The following is an 18,213-nucleotide window of genomic DNA, read 5'->3' on the forward strand; positions in this document are numbered from 1 at the left end:
AAAGCCTTGGTACTTAGTGTGACCCATCTCCACATGCTGCTTATTTGGGTTTGTTTTCTTACCCTCAGTGACTAGGGCTACCAAATACAGTGATTAACCGGACTGTTCTGGAGATTTAGGCTGTCCAGGAGAGACTTGCGCTATCCCCTGCTCCTCGTGCAGGACTTGGGATTATGGTGTGCAAGATAAGATTTTCAAATGCTTCTAAGATGACTTCAGCCCATGGGAATGAGATGCTCATAGTGGTGTCATTCAGACGTGTTTAGGGAGGTGATGAAGCTAAGTTAATTGTTGCGTTCTTGTGAACATTATCCAAAGCCAAGGAGCTCACCTTGTACTCCGAGATGTTCACAATGAAGAAATGTTCCTTTGCTGTTGCTGGAACCACTCAAAAAAGTCTACTACAGTGCTTGAGAGTGGGAGCTGTTCGTGAAACCCTCATTAAATTGACAGGTAGTTTGACTTGTGGAAATAAATCTGGTTCCTATAGAAACCAGTTGCTTGTGACTGGTGGGGCTGTAGGACATGTCTGTTTGAATAATTGCACACCCTCCTGATGAGGCATCATTTATGTGCATTATGCAGTGTTTTATCAGCATCAGCTCTCCTGTCAGGAGCTGCTAAGGGGATGCTGCTGTATTTTATAAAAGGGAAAACAGCCATGGAAAAGTGAAAATAGAATTTTTCAAATCTCTGTTATTAGCTGAGACACCAAGGGCAGCTTTTAGGTGGGATTTCGAATTGGTGGTCTTCTCTGGAGACCTCTGTTTCTGACTGATTGAGTTATGGCACAAGGCTCTGGCAGTTACTTGGTACTTTATAATTGGTCCAGTCCTGCGATGAATTCCAGCTTTTCAGGAACCCCGCAGGACCTGCACAGATCAGGGCCAACTTGCTCTGATCTGGTTGAACAGGCTCATAATGATTGCTACCTGGGATTAAATGAAATGGGTACTTAGTGAAATGCAATTCCCTTTCTTTGTCACGGATAACTTTAATCAGTGTTTTGAGAACACCAGGGGAAGATGTAAGCATGCTCAGCTCTATGGCTGTTGGTACCACGGTCCCAGATCTCCAAAGGTTCCTGCTGGCAGCAGCAATGACACGGCTGAGTTCATTCTGCCGCCTTCTCTGTCAATCAGTTGAAGTCTTGCTGTGTTAGAGACAGAAATGGGGGAAGAGGGAGGAAGAATTTGTCAAGATTAAAGTGCAAATCATGGGAGAATTAACTGGTTTAAACTTTATAAACTTCTTTAAACTCTCCAGGCCCTAAGCTTAAGGTTTTAAGATTGATCAGCAGAAGAGATGCAGCGAGAAGCTGTAGGTATTGCTGGTGCTTGCACAGAGCTGAGCCCTGTTGCAGGTATGTCTGGGCGGCCTCAGCACGCGTAAGCCACGTGTGTGTGGTGTGTGTGCTGTGCGCGCAGGTGGCCCTTCGCATCCGTCCCGTCAACGAAGCAGAAGCGGAGGAGAGAGCTGCCCTCGTTGCCCGCAGCGTGGGCGAGCAGGTGCGCTGGGGGGGAATTGTGCCTGCGCTGCAGGAGAGCCCCTGCGATGGGGACTGGGGAGTCGGGCACCACGCAGACTGCTACGAGACTCTGGCGCTTCTGGTTCACATGCAAACGCTTGCTTTCGAGTCCTGCACAACTCCTGGCCTTGCTGTGACACGGCAGGGATGCCGCTTCCCCTGCAAATGGCACTTCTCCGGTTCTGCATCTTTCACCTCTTGCTCCTCTTTTTAAAAGGCAGGGATTGCAGGAGATCCCCACTTACCTGTTCTACATTGCTACATCTATTTACCTATTTTTATTGTGCCCTTGTTATTTACCTTCTTTTCCAATGTAAATCCCATTATTTTCTATCGTGCTTCAGCTGATTTTCTCTGAACCCTTTCTGAACACACACTAATTCTGTAATAGATCTTATCTCTTGTCTCCACGCAATAGTCAAATGATAGCAGCCCTCAGAAGCAAAGACAGCATGAATCTGTCTTTCCTCTGTATGAATTATCTTACGAATGCAATTTTTGTTTAGCACCTTACTGGTGAAACATCCTTTTATCTTTTTCTTTTTCTTTTCTTTGTTTAAAGCAGCCATTAACCTTACAAGGATATCAGCTTTATTTTTATACAGCTTGTTCAGACTTGCATCATCTGCCCTGAGATCTATTTTCTCTAATGGAAATCTGGGAAGGAAATGTGCATTACATTAGTCTGAGTAACGTCTACCTATGAGAATGAGTTTCTCTTAATAATGCAAATAACTGTAATTATGAAAGCAAATTAATTGACTGGGCAGGTGAAGCACTTAGATTTCTTGGCGTATTTTAATTTACATCATGTTCCCTGCTATTTTTACTCCCAGCCTAACTCATTTAGAGCTGCTTCTGTCTGCTTATTAATCCTAACTCAAAATTGACTCTGTTAGTGTCTTGTTACGGTTTAATGCTTCCGGACAATAGCAGAAGATTTGTGCTTTTAGAACACTGCTAGTTACACAAGGTGTTAGCCTCAGATTGGAAGAGAAGGACTCTTTTGGATGCGTGGGTACACTGCAAGCAAAATTTGGATGTTACAAGGACTCAGTAAAAGGGGCCTGAAAGTGTTACAGACAGAATTTCTAAAGGCAACATGCTGACCTCATTCTCCAAGCTCTGCTCTTGGCTGTCACACTTGCATGTGCACATGATTATGTGTCAGCCCATCTTTTGCAGGCAAATGCCGCCGCCGAGGATAAAGCAGGAGTTCCCTTTGGAGTTTGTTCTTATGTTACTTCAGGTTTTAAGGCCTTAGCTGGACCAATGAAAAGTAAAGAATTAAACGCTAGTTATTCTAGTAATTGAAAACTTGCAGATCAAAACTAGAGATACTCGTTAGAGGTTTGTAATTTAGCTGGAAATGCAAAAGAAAAAGAAAAAACAAAGTCTTGACATTTCCTGAACGCCCATGGGCACTTGTCCTAGATACTTGTCTCTCTCCCACGCCTGGCAGACCAGTGCAGTTATTGTGTAGGTCAAGTGGTGGTTGATCTATGCTCTAATTGTGTATCTAATGATCTGTTTACCTGAGAGAGAGTGAAAGCTGCTCTGGAGTAGGAGGCACAGGGTTCTCTGTCCCTTCCCTTGAGGCTTGAGCACCTCCTTATGAGCTGTTTCAGTGGAGAAGAAAGAATACCATTCTCCACAGTAATTGTATACTGTGATAATTATGTACTAAAATAGATCCTAAGGGACTGAAAAGAAACAAAACCAGTTCTGTAACCTGCTGCAAGTCCTCTCCCACCTTTGTTTTTTCCTTAAGAAAAGCCAGAAATGGAATGAAGTTTCTGTCCTTGAGCAATGCAGATATTTCTATCAGTCCTTCTGCAGGAAAGGCTTTGGAAGATGATTTTGGGCACTTTTGCTCCTGAGGAACTCAACTATTTTCTTTCACAGCTCCTCTGGCTGAATCTTGGCTGAAAATTGAGGTAGGAGGTCCTGTCCCCCTCCTGCTTGCATAGGGGTTGGTTGGGTGTCATGTCCCTGCAACCACTGCCATTACCCAATGTCAGCGACTGTTTCACTGCACAACGGACCTGCAAAGCATTTTGCAGCGGCTGCTAGTTCTCCAAATTACAGAACTTGCGACATCGGTTGCAAAACAAAGCTTGTTGGTCTCTGCATTGTGCATATAAGTGTGTTTTCCACGCAACGTTCCTTTGGCCAAGAGATGCGATAGTGATAGTGCTGTAAGACATCCCAACAGGCTGTGAACCAAACCCAGACATAACCGTCTTTCTTCTGACTTTATTTTATGACAGAGGGTGGTCCTGATGGATCCAAGTGAAGATCCAGATGATATCCTGCGAGCTAACAGATCCCGAGAAAAAACACTTGTATTTGACATGGTTTTTGATCACAGAGCAACTCAGGTAACATCCTTTTGGTTTAAAAAAAAAAAAAAAAAAAAAAAAAAAGGCTTAACATTAGAATTGTTTTCCTTGCTTAGATGAATGGTTTTGGCAGGTGAGTAGAACTGCACGTCCCAGATGCCACATGTCACCCAGATAAAAGGCAAGGATGCTGAAGGTGAGAGGACTGTGAGGGTTTTCCTTTTGCCAGAGAAGCGACGAGATGTACGATATTCAGTCTGCCTCTCCCTCCTGCATCAGGACTCCCTAGGTGCAACACACCTGAGCAGAGATGAAGAGCTTTGTCTCCCGAGGTCTCTGGTGAACGAGATCGTTGCCACGTTGCTTGGCTCTATTGCCCACACACTTCTTCCCTGTGCCTCTTGTTTTACAGGCTCACGAAGTGAGCTCTAGTGCCCTCACTGAGCTGTGTTTTGCAGACAGATGTGAGGTGCAGTGTGAGGACTTCATCAGCACCTGCATTTTGTGATCACTATGATGTGACTGCAGCCTTGCTTCTCACAAGCAATTCAGTCATCTGTGTTCTCTTTCACATGAAACTTCAGTGTAGCACCCTTGTATGCTACCTAAGACATTCTTGGAGGCCTGGTGGCACTTCTCAATGAAGGATAAGGTCAGGGAGAGAATTTACTCCCTTCTTCAGCAGACACAAAGAAAAACCAAAGGTTTCCATGTTCAGAGTCCAAGAAAATAATAAAATTTAAGGGCATTTATTTTAGTAAGCTAAAAGTAAAGTTATGCCATAAAAGTAATGCTAAAAAGTAAGCATCTTGCCTGCCTTTAGAAAATTCAATAAACCTCTGTGCTTTTCTCCTCGTTTCGATGATGTGTCAGAATTCAAATGGTTCACGAATCGTTCCAAAGCCCAGAACATTTGTAAAACATAGTGAGAAAATCATGGGGAATGCAATTAGGTATAGATTGTTTGGACAGCTGTTATGCCTATCCATAAGTTTATGCTTTTTTGACTGAATTAGGAGGAAGTATATGTGTCCACAACCAAAAGCCTGATAGGAAGAGTCATTTCTGGCTACAATGCAACCATTTTTGCATATGGTCCAACAGGTAAAGTAGTCCTGTAGCTGTACTGTTCCAGATAAATAAAATGTATCTGTACAAACCAGAAATGAACTATAATGCCAATTAATTGCTTACTGTTGAGGACAAGACTGAAGCATTAAAATACCATTCTCATCAGGAAGCGTGGATCTTCCTTTAATGCTAAAGTAACAGCAAAGCTGCCCTGTTTGAGAAGTCACTTAACTGGGGTGGAATTCAGTGGAGACAAATCTTCCCCTTAAGAAGGAGAAGCAGATGAGGGCATCCGTGCAATGCTGGAGACTGATCTCAAGAGAATAGGTACAGCTGTAGAAAGCACCTATAAACTATGGACTATTTGAAAACATATTTCTACCCTAGCTCTGAATGCCTAGGTGGGCAGTTAACCTACCTATCTGCCCATCTGCAAGTCCTCTTCATACTCATTTTGGATGGCATGTGCCATGTCTTTCCTGTAGCATTGTCATTGTGGGGTGAGAAACAGGAGTAACTCGAGGAAGTTTGGGGCCAAAGGACAGAAATCGGAAGGAAACCAGGCTTTATTTGCTGTGGAAACTTGCTCACGTGGAAGTTGGTCTTTGCTGCTCTTCTTTGTATCTTTAACAGGAGCAGGAAAAACCTATACGATGCTGGGGACGGACTGTGAACCAGGGATCTACGTCCGTGCTCTTGATGACCTCTTTAAGGCCCTTGAAGCTACCACCAAGGATTACAGAGTCTCCATGTCCTACCTGGAGGTGAAGCGTCTGTGTTGCCCTGGATCCAGGCTCCGTGGGAATTCAGCAAGCCCCTGGGAGCAGGCGTAATGGGAAGTGGGGTGTCCAAGTCTGTCCATCGTGCGGCACTCCCCTTGGGTTGTACTGCTCGAATCTTCCCTTCTTCCTTGGAAACATTCAAGGACAGGCTAGATGGGGCTCTGAGCAACCTGATCTAGTTGAAGATGTCCCTGCCAATTGCAGGGGGGATGGACTAAATGACCTTTAAAGGTCCCTTCCATCCCAAAGCATTCTATGATTCTTCCCTTCCACCCCAAAGAAATACAGGATCAACTCAACCCTCTTTGCAGACCTAAGGACCCAATACTAGCCTCACACCAATCCCTTGTTTCTCACCCTCAGATCTATAATGAAGTGATCCGTGACCTCCTGAACCCATCTTAGGGGTTCTTAGACCTGAGAGAGGACCCCAGAGGCAGCATCCAGATAGCAGGAATTACAGAAGTCTCCACTACAAATGCACGGGAGGTACCTTGGGCTATGGTCCATGGTGAGGGGAAAGGGAGAGGGTTTGTGCTTTCATGCACCAGTGCTTTAAAATTTCTTGACGCTTTCTTATTGCCTGTGCCTTATTCAGTAGCAAGGAACTTCTGTTAGCACAACCTTGGTGGAACCGGATTGATATGATGAATTGTATGGAAAGGGCTGATCATGGAGCCATGTGAGTGGTAGAAACCAGGCTAAAATCCTCAGCTAATCTTCTGCTAGCTCTGCTTCCCCAGGGTGAATGCTGCTTTCCTGGAAGGACAAGAGTGCTTTGATTTGTTTACGCATGTGTCAAAAAAACATTTGGAGAGGGAGAAGAAATAATGAAACCCCCCTGAGCTACACTGACGTGCACTTCTACACGTGCCTTGGACATGAGATAAACAGGCCTCCCAGGAAAACAGCCCCAAACCCAACACACCTGCACTTCCAAGGTCACAAGCCAAAGGGGGAGATCTGGGGAAAATCAACAGCAAAACCCCTGCTAGCATGAGTGGGACCAGGGTTTGCCTGTGCCCTGGGTGAGGGGTTCAGTCTGCAGCAAATGCCATGCTATGGCTCAGGCAGAGCTGTACATCTCTGCGTGCTTTTCTGCATCATTTAGGTCATGCAGCTGTTAACGAAAGGAAACAAGCAACGCACCCAGGAACCCACTGCTGCCAACAAGACGTCCTCCCGCTCGCACGCAGTGCTGCAGGTGACAGTGACGCAGAAAAGCCGAAGGAAGGTGATCGGTGAGGAAGTGCGAATTGGAAAGCTTTTCATGGTTGACTTGGCGGGATCGGAGAGAGCAGCCCAGGTACGGCTGGAGCTCGGCAGCTTTTGGTGAGACCAGGCTGGATTCCCTGGCCTGCCGTGCAGGGTCTGCATGCCTGTCCTCATCCCTGGGGAAACCAGCACTGTGTGTTTCTCTGTTGCTTTACAGCAGTAGTTTGTACCTGAGACAGCCTGAAAATAAAGACAGTTTGATGATATTGGTAATATCTTTTACCAGACCAACTAGTATAATTGGAAAAATGTAAACCAGCTTTTGGGTGCAGCCTTTTCTCAGGTCTGAAAAAGCAGCAGAGAATTTCACATCTAAAGAGAAGCTGAGGTCTGTTAGGCAGGGATCAGCTGGGCTGCCAGAGAGAAAGCTGGTACCAGTGGAATAGAGGGATACTGGTGGGTGGAAAATAAGGCAGCTGGCTCCTCTGGGAAGGAAGAAACACTGGAAGTCAGGGAGGTGATTTGAAGGAGAGAGATTTTACATACCCAGTATTTCTACTGAGACCAGGAACTCTGGAGTGATGCAGTTGTGCATCTTAATTTCTAAAATAATCTTTAGAAGATAATTAATAGCTATCTGTTAAGAACCAAGAGGTCAGAGCTGGGTCATTTTTTCCAAGAAATGTACTCCTACCAGCACCCCTGTGCCTCAGAATGGGGTTTAACCCAGCGTGTTCAGGATGATTTGTTGCTTTGACATCCAGACCTTGACCCTGGTGATGCTGCACATCCTCCCCAGGTGCAGACCCACCATTCTGAAGCGTGTGCTTTGTCTGTCTGTCCCCCCTCCCTCGCTGCCCTCCCAACAGACTCAGAACCAGGGCAAGAGGATGAAGGAAGGAGCCCACATCAACCACTCACTGCTTGCTTTGCGCAACTGCATCAACGCTTTGAGTGAGAAGCGGGGGGAGCCGGGCCCAGTTTGTCAATTTTCGAGACAGCAAACTCACACGCCTGCTGAAGGTACTGTACGCTGTGGGCCAGCAAGGAGCTTGGCGTGTCTCTTGCTGGTATCGCTGCTCAAATCAGACAGGGCTTGAGAGCTGGTCCTTGAGTATCTCTGTGCATTGCCTTTATCTAGCTTGGAACGCTCCTCCAGGATCCTGCATGAGCTTTGCAACGCAATCAGGGCTTGACTCGGACAGTGCTGTCTCTATAATAAACATGTTGTCTTGTCATCTGTGCTGCTAAGGAAGGACCTCCTACAGGGTCAAAGAAATCCTATAGGTTTGGGTTGTATGTCTCTAAGATTGCAGGTGATAAGTGATTTTTCTTTTTTAATGAACTTAGTGCCTTTGAATGTTTCACCCCTTCTATAAGATTTAGCTGAAATTGGCCAATAAATTTGGATGTTGTTGGGGCAGGAGGAAGGAGACTGAGAGTGACTATGTGCTGTCATAAGTCGTCTCTCCCTTAGGAAATTAGAAAGGTTGCAGACAGGCTCTTTGCTACACTGGTTATTTTATGGATCCTTTACAACTCCATTTATGAACCTCACCTCAAGCTTTGGTGCCGAGCTACCACTGCTGCTGCCTGACAGATGTGTTTTCTAGAAGATGGTGGGGAGGAGAAGGGATGGAGAGAAAGGCAGGCTTCTGTTGTGAGCAGCACTGAGAAGCTGCCAGCGTATTTGTGGAAATTGCAATTTTCTTGCAAAAATTCTTCTTTTGTGGAAAGTTAATTAGGTATTGATTTTGCTGTTGATGGAGAGAGGGCCTAATGAATAGTCTTTTACCAGCACTTCCTTCACTTCTAATTGGGATTCTCCACCAGAATCTCAGTGAACCGCAGGAGTACACAGCCACGGTGGCTACCACCAAGCAGCAAGCCCCTGTCGTGTCCATACTAACCACATCAATGTTTCATCCCTCTAGGATTCATTAGGGGGCAACAGCAGGACTGTTATGATTGCACATATCAGCCCAGCCAGTACCTCCTTTGAAGAATCTCGAATGACCTTGATCTATGCCTACCGAGCAAAAAAACATCAAGACACAGGTAACTGAGCAAACAAGGAGGTGGGGGTTAGAGATTAAAAGCTTGCAAAGTGGAAACAGAAGATGTAGTGGATGAAGGGAGAACAAACTTCAGGAGGGGCCATGCAGGATGGTGCAGGGGCTCAGTGTGAGTGACAGAAGAAAAACAGATGAAGGGAACAGCGGAAAGCAAATTGTGTGGGTCATGGATGAGAAGAGGAATATGAGAGTCAAAACAAGGGAGTAGAATAATGGAAAGGCAGAGGATGATGTGCCTGGTGTGGACTTGGGTGCAGAACATAAGGAATGATAGTCGGAAGATGACTATTGGGAGGACAATATATGGGGAATGTCCCAGTGGGGATGTTGGGCCTGAAGAGGAACTGAGGGACTTCAGAAAGGAGGAATAAAATGGAGAGGCTTGTGGGGTGAAGGAAGATGAATAATGATCGACAATAGGATCGTCACTCTTTGTGGATCTCTGTTTTCCCTGTGGACACAGGGTCCCTGGCTTTTCTCTGTTACCTTTTGGGAATTTCCCAGAACTAGGGAAAACCACTAATGTACAATTTCCCCACTCATGAGGGAAAATTCTTCCCCGTCACAGGATTCAGTGCCCCTCCAACTGAAAGCATAGCTTTGTTTGCAGCCATTGTACCAATAACGGACCGCAGGACAAATGCTCACATATTCTGGCTCACCAGGTAAAATGTAACCTGCGAAACGTCTCCTACCACATTGACCAATACACCAGCATCATCGCAGACCTCCGCAGAGAGATCGAGCTTCTGAAGGCGAGCGTCAAAAACCAGGAGAAGGAGAAAAGTGCAGTCAGCTCCGACCTTGGGGATCTACAAGGTAGAGCCAGGAGCAAGAACTGTTCTGCGGTATCTGGAGGGAAGAGAGCGGGGAGGCGAGGTGTGTGGACAGGCTGTGGTAGCGCTTGGTGGGCCTTCGTGGTGGCAGACGTAGTGGGGGGAAGCTGGTTCAGCAATGCCTGTAGAGAAGCACAGCAGAGAACACAGTCTGATGGGCAGCAGAGGCAGGCAGGGGAGCTGAAGTTGGGTAGCCCAGAGAGGTGGTAGATGCCCCATCATTGGAAACATTCAAGGACAGGCTGGATGGGGCTCTGAGCAACCTGATCTAGTTGAAGATGTCCCTGCCCATTGCAAGGGGGTTAGACTAGATGGCCTTTAAAGGTCCCTTCCATCGCAAAGCATTCTGTGATTCTATGAAGTTGGTTTTCCATGTGAGCCTGTCTCTGATGTACTGTGTGACTCTGGACAACATATTCAACCTTCTTGGCATCTTCCCCAATATTAAAATGTGTTAAATTTCACTAAACCTGGCCTTGAAAAGAGCTTTGACATCAAGTGGTAGCACTTGCTGTGGGAAGTCCTGACTCTCACAGGGAGGTGACTGAGTTTGTAGCCTGCGTCATCAGAGGCTCTGAGGCCGTGTCAGGACACGGAGCTCTGTTATATGGTTCATTGCACTTAATTAAAAAAAAAAAAAAAAGGGAGGGGGACAGGGCGAAGCTTTTAAAACACTGATTGTTCTGCCCTGGGGATTGTTCATTTTCTCAGTGAATCTGGCAAGGAATGAAATAAAAATAGTCAAGTTCTCTGACAGACAAGACACGAGGTATAACAGGCCTCTGCTACCAATACCCAAGGTCATTTCTAGATAACTAGCACAGAAAGCTGATACCTTTTTCTTTTTGGCAGGTGGAAGGGTGGAAGAAATGTCCCTGCAATGCAGTATCCTCTTAATACTCACAAAAGCAGTAGCAATGAGACCTATTTATTGCTAATAATACAGTCATAAAGATATATCTGATTTCTTAAGCACATTATTAACTTCAAGAGTCTGCAGAATGAAACAGAGTCCTATAAACGAACACCTTGTAACACGTGGACTGAGTGGCTTGGTCCCAGAGTGGTTTCGTGGGGACTTGGCAGAAGTTTACCTGGCCTAATGTCAGATCAAAAATGTCTTCTCCTGCAGCAGAGAGGCACCAAGGCTCTGAGGCACACACTGGCCAAGTACTGAACACCTTGCGGGCACAGCTGATGGGGGCTTTCAGGGAGCAAATGGAGATGCATCGCAGCCTGATGGAGCTGGAAAACACCAACATTGAGCTGCACGTTGATACCTGCAGGCACCTCTTAATCACGGAGTGAGTACCTCCTTAGCTTTCAGCACGATTTATACATGGACCTCCAAACTCACCATGAGAAATGCCAATATCCCATGGTTGCCCCCAAAAAAATGACAAAACGATGAGATCAAGCGTAGGTTTGGGATTTACCTATGTGATGAGGAAAAACTCGGTAGGGTGGTGGTCTGCAAAAGGTACCCAGGGATTTAAGGTAGATTAAGTGCATGCAACTCTGAGCCTTAGATTAAGGTGCTATATTTGCAACAGGTGATTTCTGCTAATGAGAAACATATCCCTAATCAGTCCTGGTGCTTTTAAGGAGACTGCAGCCTGCACATGGCGCTGCACTGCAGCGCAATTGCCTGATGTAGCTCTGTAAGGCAACCAGCTACCTCTAGCATCAAGTTTAAGCTCAAGCCTAAAAGTATAAACGTCAGATACCTCACCTCTGTTTGGACCTTATTCTGGACTTGTGTTTTAATGGAAAAACTGGATGGCAGTGCAAACTGGGGTTGTTGGTCCTTTCATCGTCCAGTCACTCTGTGTTTGCGAAGTGGTTTCCATCCAGATACACTGCATCTGGGCGTGATTTCATGTCAGAGAAAGCAGTATCATTCCTTTGTTCTGGATAAACTATAATTAGGTGTCAGATCCCTCTCGTTATCACTAGTCACCCACTTAATGCCTCTGTAAATTTTATAGTCCCTTAGGATTTGGGTCATTTGTAGTTAAAAGTCTTCAGGACATTAAAGATATTCAACAAGTACTTGTGAATTGGCAAAAATTTGTGATGAGATGGGGAAAAGCACTGTTCTCCTTGCCATGGAAAGATCACATAGGAGGCCTGTCGTATAGACTTCTAAATGGGAGGAAGCTAATTGTGGTCTTCTACGTGGTTTGTCCAGCTCCAGAGCAGCCTGGACTAATTAATTCTGCTGCTGTCACGCAAGAAGAAGTTGGACAGATACAACGAAGGGCTATGCATGCATCGTTAGAGTTACGTCACCATGTCCTAGAAGTTCCTTTCTTTTTTTGCAGGCAGCTGGGAACGAGAGAAGGCTCAGGGTGCATGCATGTATGACAAGCCAGCTAAGGAGGAGAAAGATGAAAACACAGAGGAGGAAGACAGGGAATTGGATATCATAGATTCACCTGAACCTCATGAAGTTACTGTAGCAAGAGAAGAGATCAACCTGCTGCTGGCAGAACAGTGCAAGATGGCGGCCCTGAAGGTGAGGAGGTGAAGGTGCCCTTCCTTACCATCGCAAGTCTGACCTGTGCCCAGCAGGTCCTCGGGGCAGGATGGCAGCAGCAGTGTAACTCAGGGAGGTTCTTGTGGTTTTGGACTAGCACTGCAAAAGCAGTGTGGCACCTGTATTGCAGCTGGACTCCTAAATGCTTTGGGCTGCTGAAGGAAACAGCATGGGAACACTGATGTTTGCATTCTCTGTCCCTGTGTTATGGCTTTCCCACCCATAAGTGAGCTAATTCTTCCCATTTCCCCTTTCAGGGACGTTTTGAAGGTTTGTCACTCACTGGTTGTTCAGTGTTTTGGTAATCATTTTGATGATTATTTTTTTTGGTAGCTAATTTTAACATTTGTGAGTTCCTCTAGGCAAGGACTGTGCATCTGGATATATCTGCCATGACTGAAACATGGTGGCTGATAGTAGAATAAGCAAAATACTTTTTGTAGATGTTACTTTAATCAGCTTGAAGGACACAGCACAGATTTGCTCAGATGCCTTTGTTATTTCAAGAAGCCAAACTGCCTTGACAACCCCCTGTCTATCTTTTTCAGACAGAGCTGGAGCAGCACTTAGCCAATGCCAAGGAAAAAGCTTCCCGGGTGAAGGAGTTTTTCCCCAGACAAATCACCAGTGAGGATCAGCAGGAGGTGCTGAGGCTCCTCTGCAGAGCCCATGAGCTTGAGCTTGGCAACACAGAGCTGCAGGCAAATACACTGTACAAGAATCTATTGTGCCAGAAGGATTTTGTGATCCAGCAACTGCAGCAGCACATGCTACTCTGTGAAGAAATTATTCAGCAGCAGCAGATGCTGATAAAAGGTAAAGCAGCACCTCTGCTCCTGCTCTGTCATTATCTCTGACCTTTGTTTTCTGATGCCAAAGTGGAGAACAATCCACCCAGAAAAACTTGTCTTGGATGTCATGACTCCACAGTTCTCAGCTGTTTCTCCAGGAGTGATCTTTAACTCTTCCTCCCCATCTCTGCTCCAGCCCAGAACATTCCTGTCCCAGAGACACTGGCAAGGTTACACCACCTGCACCTCTCTGAGTTGGAGGAGGGGATGCTGAACTGCCTGCTACTGCTACATTCAGTGATGCCCAGCATGCTCAGGGTAAGGGTAGGGCAGAGCAGACCTTTGTGCTGGAGAATCCATGCTGTCCCATGATCTTGTGTCATGGCCATAGATTCATACATACCGAAAGCCTGGCTGGGTCCTGGTGCCAGTCAGGAGCTGTACAGAGCTTTGTTTTATGAACATGCTGTCTCCCTACAGCTCCGCTTTTCTTCCCTCCTTCCCTTTGACTCAGAGAATTAATAAGGCTTTTTGAGACAGAAAAGGACCCAGGCAGGGCTGTGCATGAGCCAGCTTGTTCGTCCTCCCAGTTGCTGTTGTGTTAGATTTGAGAGAGATAACTGGCTTGGTGGCAAACAGAAAAGCAAAGGTTAGATGGCCAAACGTGCAACTCTCCAAGTGACTGCTGAAGGAGACGATCCCCTCTGGAGGCCTCTGCTTGCTCATGGCACAGTTGTTATTGAGGTCTTCAGGCCTTTCCTGCAAGAAGGGAAAGATGCTGCTGGCCCCTTCGTCTTTGGAAAACTTGCGTGTGTTTTGAGACAGTAAGGGGCTGCCAGGAAATTGCCAGTCTTCAGCAGGGAGTCCAAGCAGCAGTGTCTCTTGTTTATTATGATTGCCTAGAATGAATAGGGCAAGGAGTTGGGTTTCACTTTGAATAATAAACTTAATGCTAGTCATGTTGTTATATGAGAGATTAAACTACTTCGAGTGCCCTTCCACAGGAGGGGAGCAAATAGCAGGTGGCTGGAACTGTGGAAAAGCACGTGAGGTATCAAGAGTGTTTTTGTGACCACAGGCTGGGAACCAGGGCTAGAGGAGGGGCTTTACAGTGAGAAAAATCTGCTGAGGATCTCATTCTTCCCTCTTCCTGCAGCCCCACAACAGCTCTTCTCTGGATGTAAGTCAGCATCTGGATCTAAATAAAGATGAGGTCAGAAAGGGTCTACCTGGGAACATGAAGGATCTTCCCTGGGGGATGAGGTTTGACATTTCCTCCATCACCCTCCAGTCAGACAGGTAATGTGAACCTTTCTCCTTATTAGACTTATTCTCTAGGGCATGGGGACCTGGTAGCTCCCAGATAAGTCCCCAAAGCTGGATGATATCAAACTGGAAGAACCTCCAGAAACTGGAATCTGTAAGAAAAGTTTCCTGGTATATTACTCTTGCAAAGTAGCTCTGTGTTTTAGCAGGAACCTTCTCTGCAGAGAGGGCTATAGGAGATGTTTGGATTTGCTTCTGTTGACTGGCAAGCATTTAAACCAAATAAAAGCAGCAAAGTTTGTGAGCATCATGGGACAAAAATCTCTCTCATTCATGAATCCTGAATTCCTTCCTTGCTGCGTTCATTACCACATTTACCAGGCTTCTGGCTTTCCCCACAGCTTGAGAGCTCTTATCTAGATGTGCTTCATCTCTCCCTGTTGATAAAGAGCCTGTGCTTTCATCTGTTAAACTCTTGGCATATTCATTTCACAGTGGCAGTTGCAGTTCATCTAAAACCACACCCTGTAGGAAGGAGGGCTCTCTGGATACCCATCTCAGCCCAACTTTCTCTGCTTTGCCAAAAGGCCCAGTTCAGCAGGTCAGTATAGCAGGAACTGGACTCAAGGCACATTTGTTGTGGTCAGCACCTTCCTCTTGTGATGGCAGAATGTAAACAGCAACTAAATCTATGGTACGTGAGGAAGGTAAACCTTGGCAGGCAATAAAATCACTCCTAGAGCACTGGCCTTGGGTTTAAGGCCTGGGATTCACTTAAAAGTCCAAGGTTTAGCTGCTACCTCCAATTTGGGCTCTCCTTCTGCGTGAACCACACAGCCTCTAGTGTGTCCAGTAGAGTGACAGGCATTGTAAATAGGGATGCACCATACAATGCATGGCCTGATGTGACGGGACCTGTGTTACCCAGGATGATCACCTCCTTTTATGCCGTTAACTGATCTGCTGGGTCCTGATTTGATGGCTATCTGGTGAGACTGGTTTCACTCAGTACCCTGGAACCAGAAGGGAGAGTTAGGAGCTCATCAGTTGCTTGCTTGCTGGCTGACCTATTTTGTAGCTGTGGCTCTATATGGGAGATACACAGTCAAAAAGCTTTGCCTTTGTTTCTCTATACATAAAAGTTGCTATAACGATATTTCAGGTGAAATCTAATGTCTTCCAAATGTTTGAAAGTGCTTTGAAGGGGAAAAGTGTAAAAGCTTTGAATGAAAAGCAGATTATGCTGCAAGTGCTTTGATTTTTAGCAGAAACCAACAGGTGTTGCTGTGGGAAAGATGCCTCCCAGGCTGCGTTCTCCCACCTCTCTAGACTTGCATGGGAAAAAGTCACCTGCAGACATTGCTGCTGTTCCACTGAGTCTGGAGACCTTGAAGGAAATTGCTGCCAACACCAAAAGCATCTCCCTCATTGCAGCCAGTTGCCGTTTCAGAGCCCAACACAGAGACCTTGGGAGCGAAGTCTCCTCAGCCCGCTTCTCTGAGGAGGATATGCTTGAGCTGAGCTATCTAGAGGCCAATTCCACCCCAGACTGTCAGACGAGAGACAGTGCAAGTATTGGGAGTTTGCTGTCAGAGCCTGCAGCTGGGAGCCAGCTGTGCTCCCCAGCCAGGGGAGTGCTGAAGAACAGGAGGGATGTGGTGATGTCTGCTGAGAGGACAGCCAGAAAGAAAAGATCTTACTCTCTTGAACCAAACTTCCACAGGGTAGGTCCTTTGTGTTTCTTTCTAATGGGGGTGGGTGGAGCTAGAGTGGTTTTTAAATACAGTAAGAGAAACAGTACAAACTGCATGAAGAAATAAGTTAAATATCTTTATTCTTTTGTAATGCCCTTGACCTCCTGCCTAAACAGCAACCTAAGCCAGTCAGGTGGGAAGGGGAATCTTTTGTACAATGTGGCAACAATCAGAGGTGAGAGACATCACCAGAGGTTTACTCAACTCGGTGTCTTTCAGATCTCAAAAGCTAAGCATTGGACTCCCTCAAGCCCCAATACAGACAAAGCTTGTGAGAACCACCTGCGCCGAGATAGACTCTTGCATCAGTCAAAAGCTGCGAGTAGCATATCCATTGCCACGAAGGTCAAGGTTCCTATCGGCCACCATTCAGGTAGGGAACAAAGAGCCGCTGGTGACATCCTGCATCAGCTCTGTTGGAAAAGATGGATTGTCATGTGAGAAATAAGCCAGAGTAAAGGCTAATGATCAGAACTATTAGTAATCTGATCTTAATTTTTTTTTATATGGTCTAAGTAGCTTTTGATGGGTAAGAAAGCATATCCTTTGTAGACCACTGCCTCAACTATGCCTCTGTAACCTAGGGGGAAGAATTAGTGTTCAGCTGGGTTCGCGTGCAACAAGTTGCTGATCACAGTGTAGCCATTCAGAGTTTCACATCCAAACCAAGCCTCAGCAAGGAGACCAAGACATGACAGGCTGCACTGACCATCTGTCAGCTTCAGTTGTTTTGCTTTGTGCAGACACACAAGGCCAGGATTAGTTTAGGAGAACTGGATACCCAAATCCTATTGAAATGTAACCAGAATCCTTCCTCAGTCTGTCAAGGGGTACTTACTGATGCTAATTAGTTTTTCTTACTCTTTTTTCTAACTTAAAAATGGTTAACTTTTGATTTACAACACTATAATTTATTTTGGCTAGCTGTTAGTGACTCATGCATTGCAAAATGTTTGTAAACTGTGCTCTATTCCCACTGATTATAATGAAGCTCTCCCTGCCTTTGGTAGAGGGGACTCCACTAGAGGTGCTGCCAAAAGGCAATGCTCCTGCAAGCACCATCCGGCAGAGCAACGCTGATCGCGTCAAAGGACAGGCCCTACAGAAGAAAGACAAGGGTGAGTACATGAAATACCAGGTTGGCGGGCTCAGGAAGCACTACTATATTCTTCAGTACTTGCTCTGTTGCAATCTGAACCTAAAGAGCTGTAAATGCAACACAAACGGTCCAGTTGGGAAAGCGGTCACATGGGTAGGGGTTTTACAGCCAAGTTTTTAAGTTGGTTTGGTTTGGTTTGGTTTTTTTTGCAACAGATGACATGGGCAATGTTCCAGAATGAGTTACACTCCGTCTCCCTCTTAGCCAAAAATAATCTCTTAGAAAGAGAAAATAACATTTTCAGAGGTGTTCATAATCCTAGTCTAATCCATATGTGAAGTATGAAGTTTAATCTGAGTTAGCCATGTGACAACATACTGCTATCACTGAGGGTGTCACCTCGGGATTTTCTTAAGGCAACGATGTGCAGATCCTAGTGCCTTTGCCAAACGCTCCCATCCACAGCCCGTGGCAATCTGTCTCTTCCCCATTTTGACTGGCAATGAGACTCAAATCGAAGTGTGAGAAACTTGACTGAGTACTTCATCTTCCCTCACTTGCAGGGCCTGCAGATGGTGCCAGCAGTCGGCAAAAGCAGCAGCCAGTTGCCTGCTTGGGGAACCAGCGGAAGACTAAATAGAAGTCACCGGGAGAGCAGGACTCGCTATGGCCCCAAGGGATTGCCATTTTGAGACCACTGGAAGTCAGGGAAGTGGGTGCAGGGGGAGTGTGCCTTAAAATACATTTTAGTTTCTGTGTTGTGATGCAGAAAAGCAGAGGGAAGGCTAGCAGGGGGAGAGGGACCTTATACCTTGTAGATTACTTTTTTTCCATATCCCTACTACAAGTCTTTCTCCTCTGTACTGTACTGAAGCTGTTAGCTTCAGTTTAAGACAAATAGGGTGTTAATAGAGT

General features: G+C 45.9%; 2 protein-coding genes across 4 annotated transcripts; both read left to right on the plus strand.

Moving 5' to 3' along the window:
• Positions 1 to 5,183: 5,183 nt before the first annotated feature.
• Positions 5,184 to 9,799, plus strand: LOC104015214 (kinesin-like protein KIF19). Its single transcript, XM_087733082.1, has 4 exons — positions 5,184 to 5,705; positions 6,087 to 7,029; positions 8,873 to 8,996; positions 9,679 to 9,799. The coding sequence occupies exons 2-4, from the start codon at positions 6,838 to 6,840 to the stop codon at positions 9,687 to 9,689; spliced, it is 327 nt and encodes a 108-aa protein (XP_087589208.1). The 5' UTR covers positions 5,184 to 5,705; positions 6,087 to 6,837; the 3' UTR covers positions 9,690 to 9,799.
• A 54-nt stretch (positions 9,800 to 9,853) lies between these two features.
• LOC148052043 (kinesin-like protein KIF19) lies at positions 9,854 to 17,989 on the plus strand. Of its 3 annotated transcripts, none has more exons than XM_087733074.1 (11): positions 9,854 to 9,892; positions 10,982 to 11,153; positions 12,174 to 12,367; positions 12,937 to 13,204; positions 13,376 to 13,497; positions 14,336 to 14,478; positions 14,941 to 15,046; positions 15,711 to 16,169; positions 16,419 to 16,572; positions 17,210 to 17,317; positions 17,862 to 17,989. In XM_087733074.1, exons 3-11 carry the CDS (start codon positions 12,209 to 12,211, stop codon positions 17,936 to 17,938), a joined length of 1,596 nt encoding a protein of 531 aa, XP_087589200.1. In that variant the 5' UTR covers positions 9,854 to 9,892; positions 10,982 to 11,153; positions 12,174 to 12,208; the 3' UTR covers positions 17,939 to 17,989. The 3 variants fall into 3 exon arrangements, with proteins under 3 accessions (XP_087589200.1, XP_087589201.1, XP_087589202.1); XM_087733075.1 differs by having other exon boundaries at positions 15,714 to 16,169; XM_087733076.1 differs by lacking the exon at positions 14,941 to 15,046 and having other exon boundaries at positions 15,896 to 16,169.
• Positions 17,990 to 18,213: the final 224 nt, after the last annotated feature.

The sequence above is a fragment of the Nipponia nippon genome, unplaced genomic scaffold (genome assembly GCF_047370975.1).
Source record: "Nipponia nippon isolate SJK-2023a ecotype South Korea unplaced genomic scaffold, ASM4737097v1 scaffold_5, whole genome shotgun sequence".
Lineage (NCBI taxonomy): Eukaryota > Metazoa > Chordata > Aves > Pelecaniformes > Threskiornithidae > Nipponia > Nipponia nippon.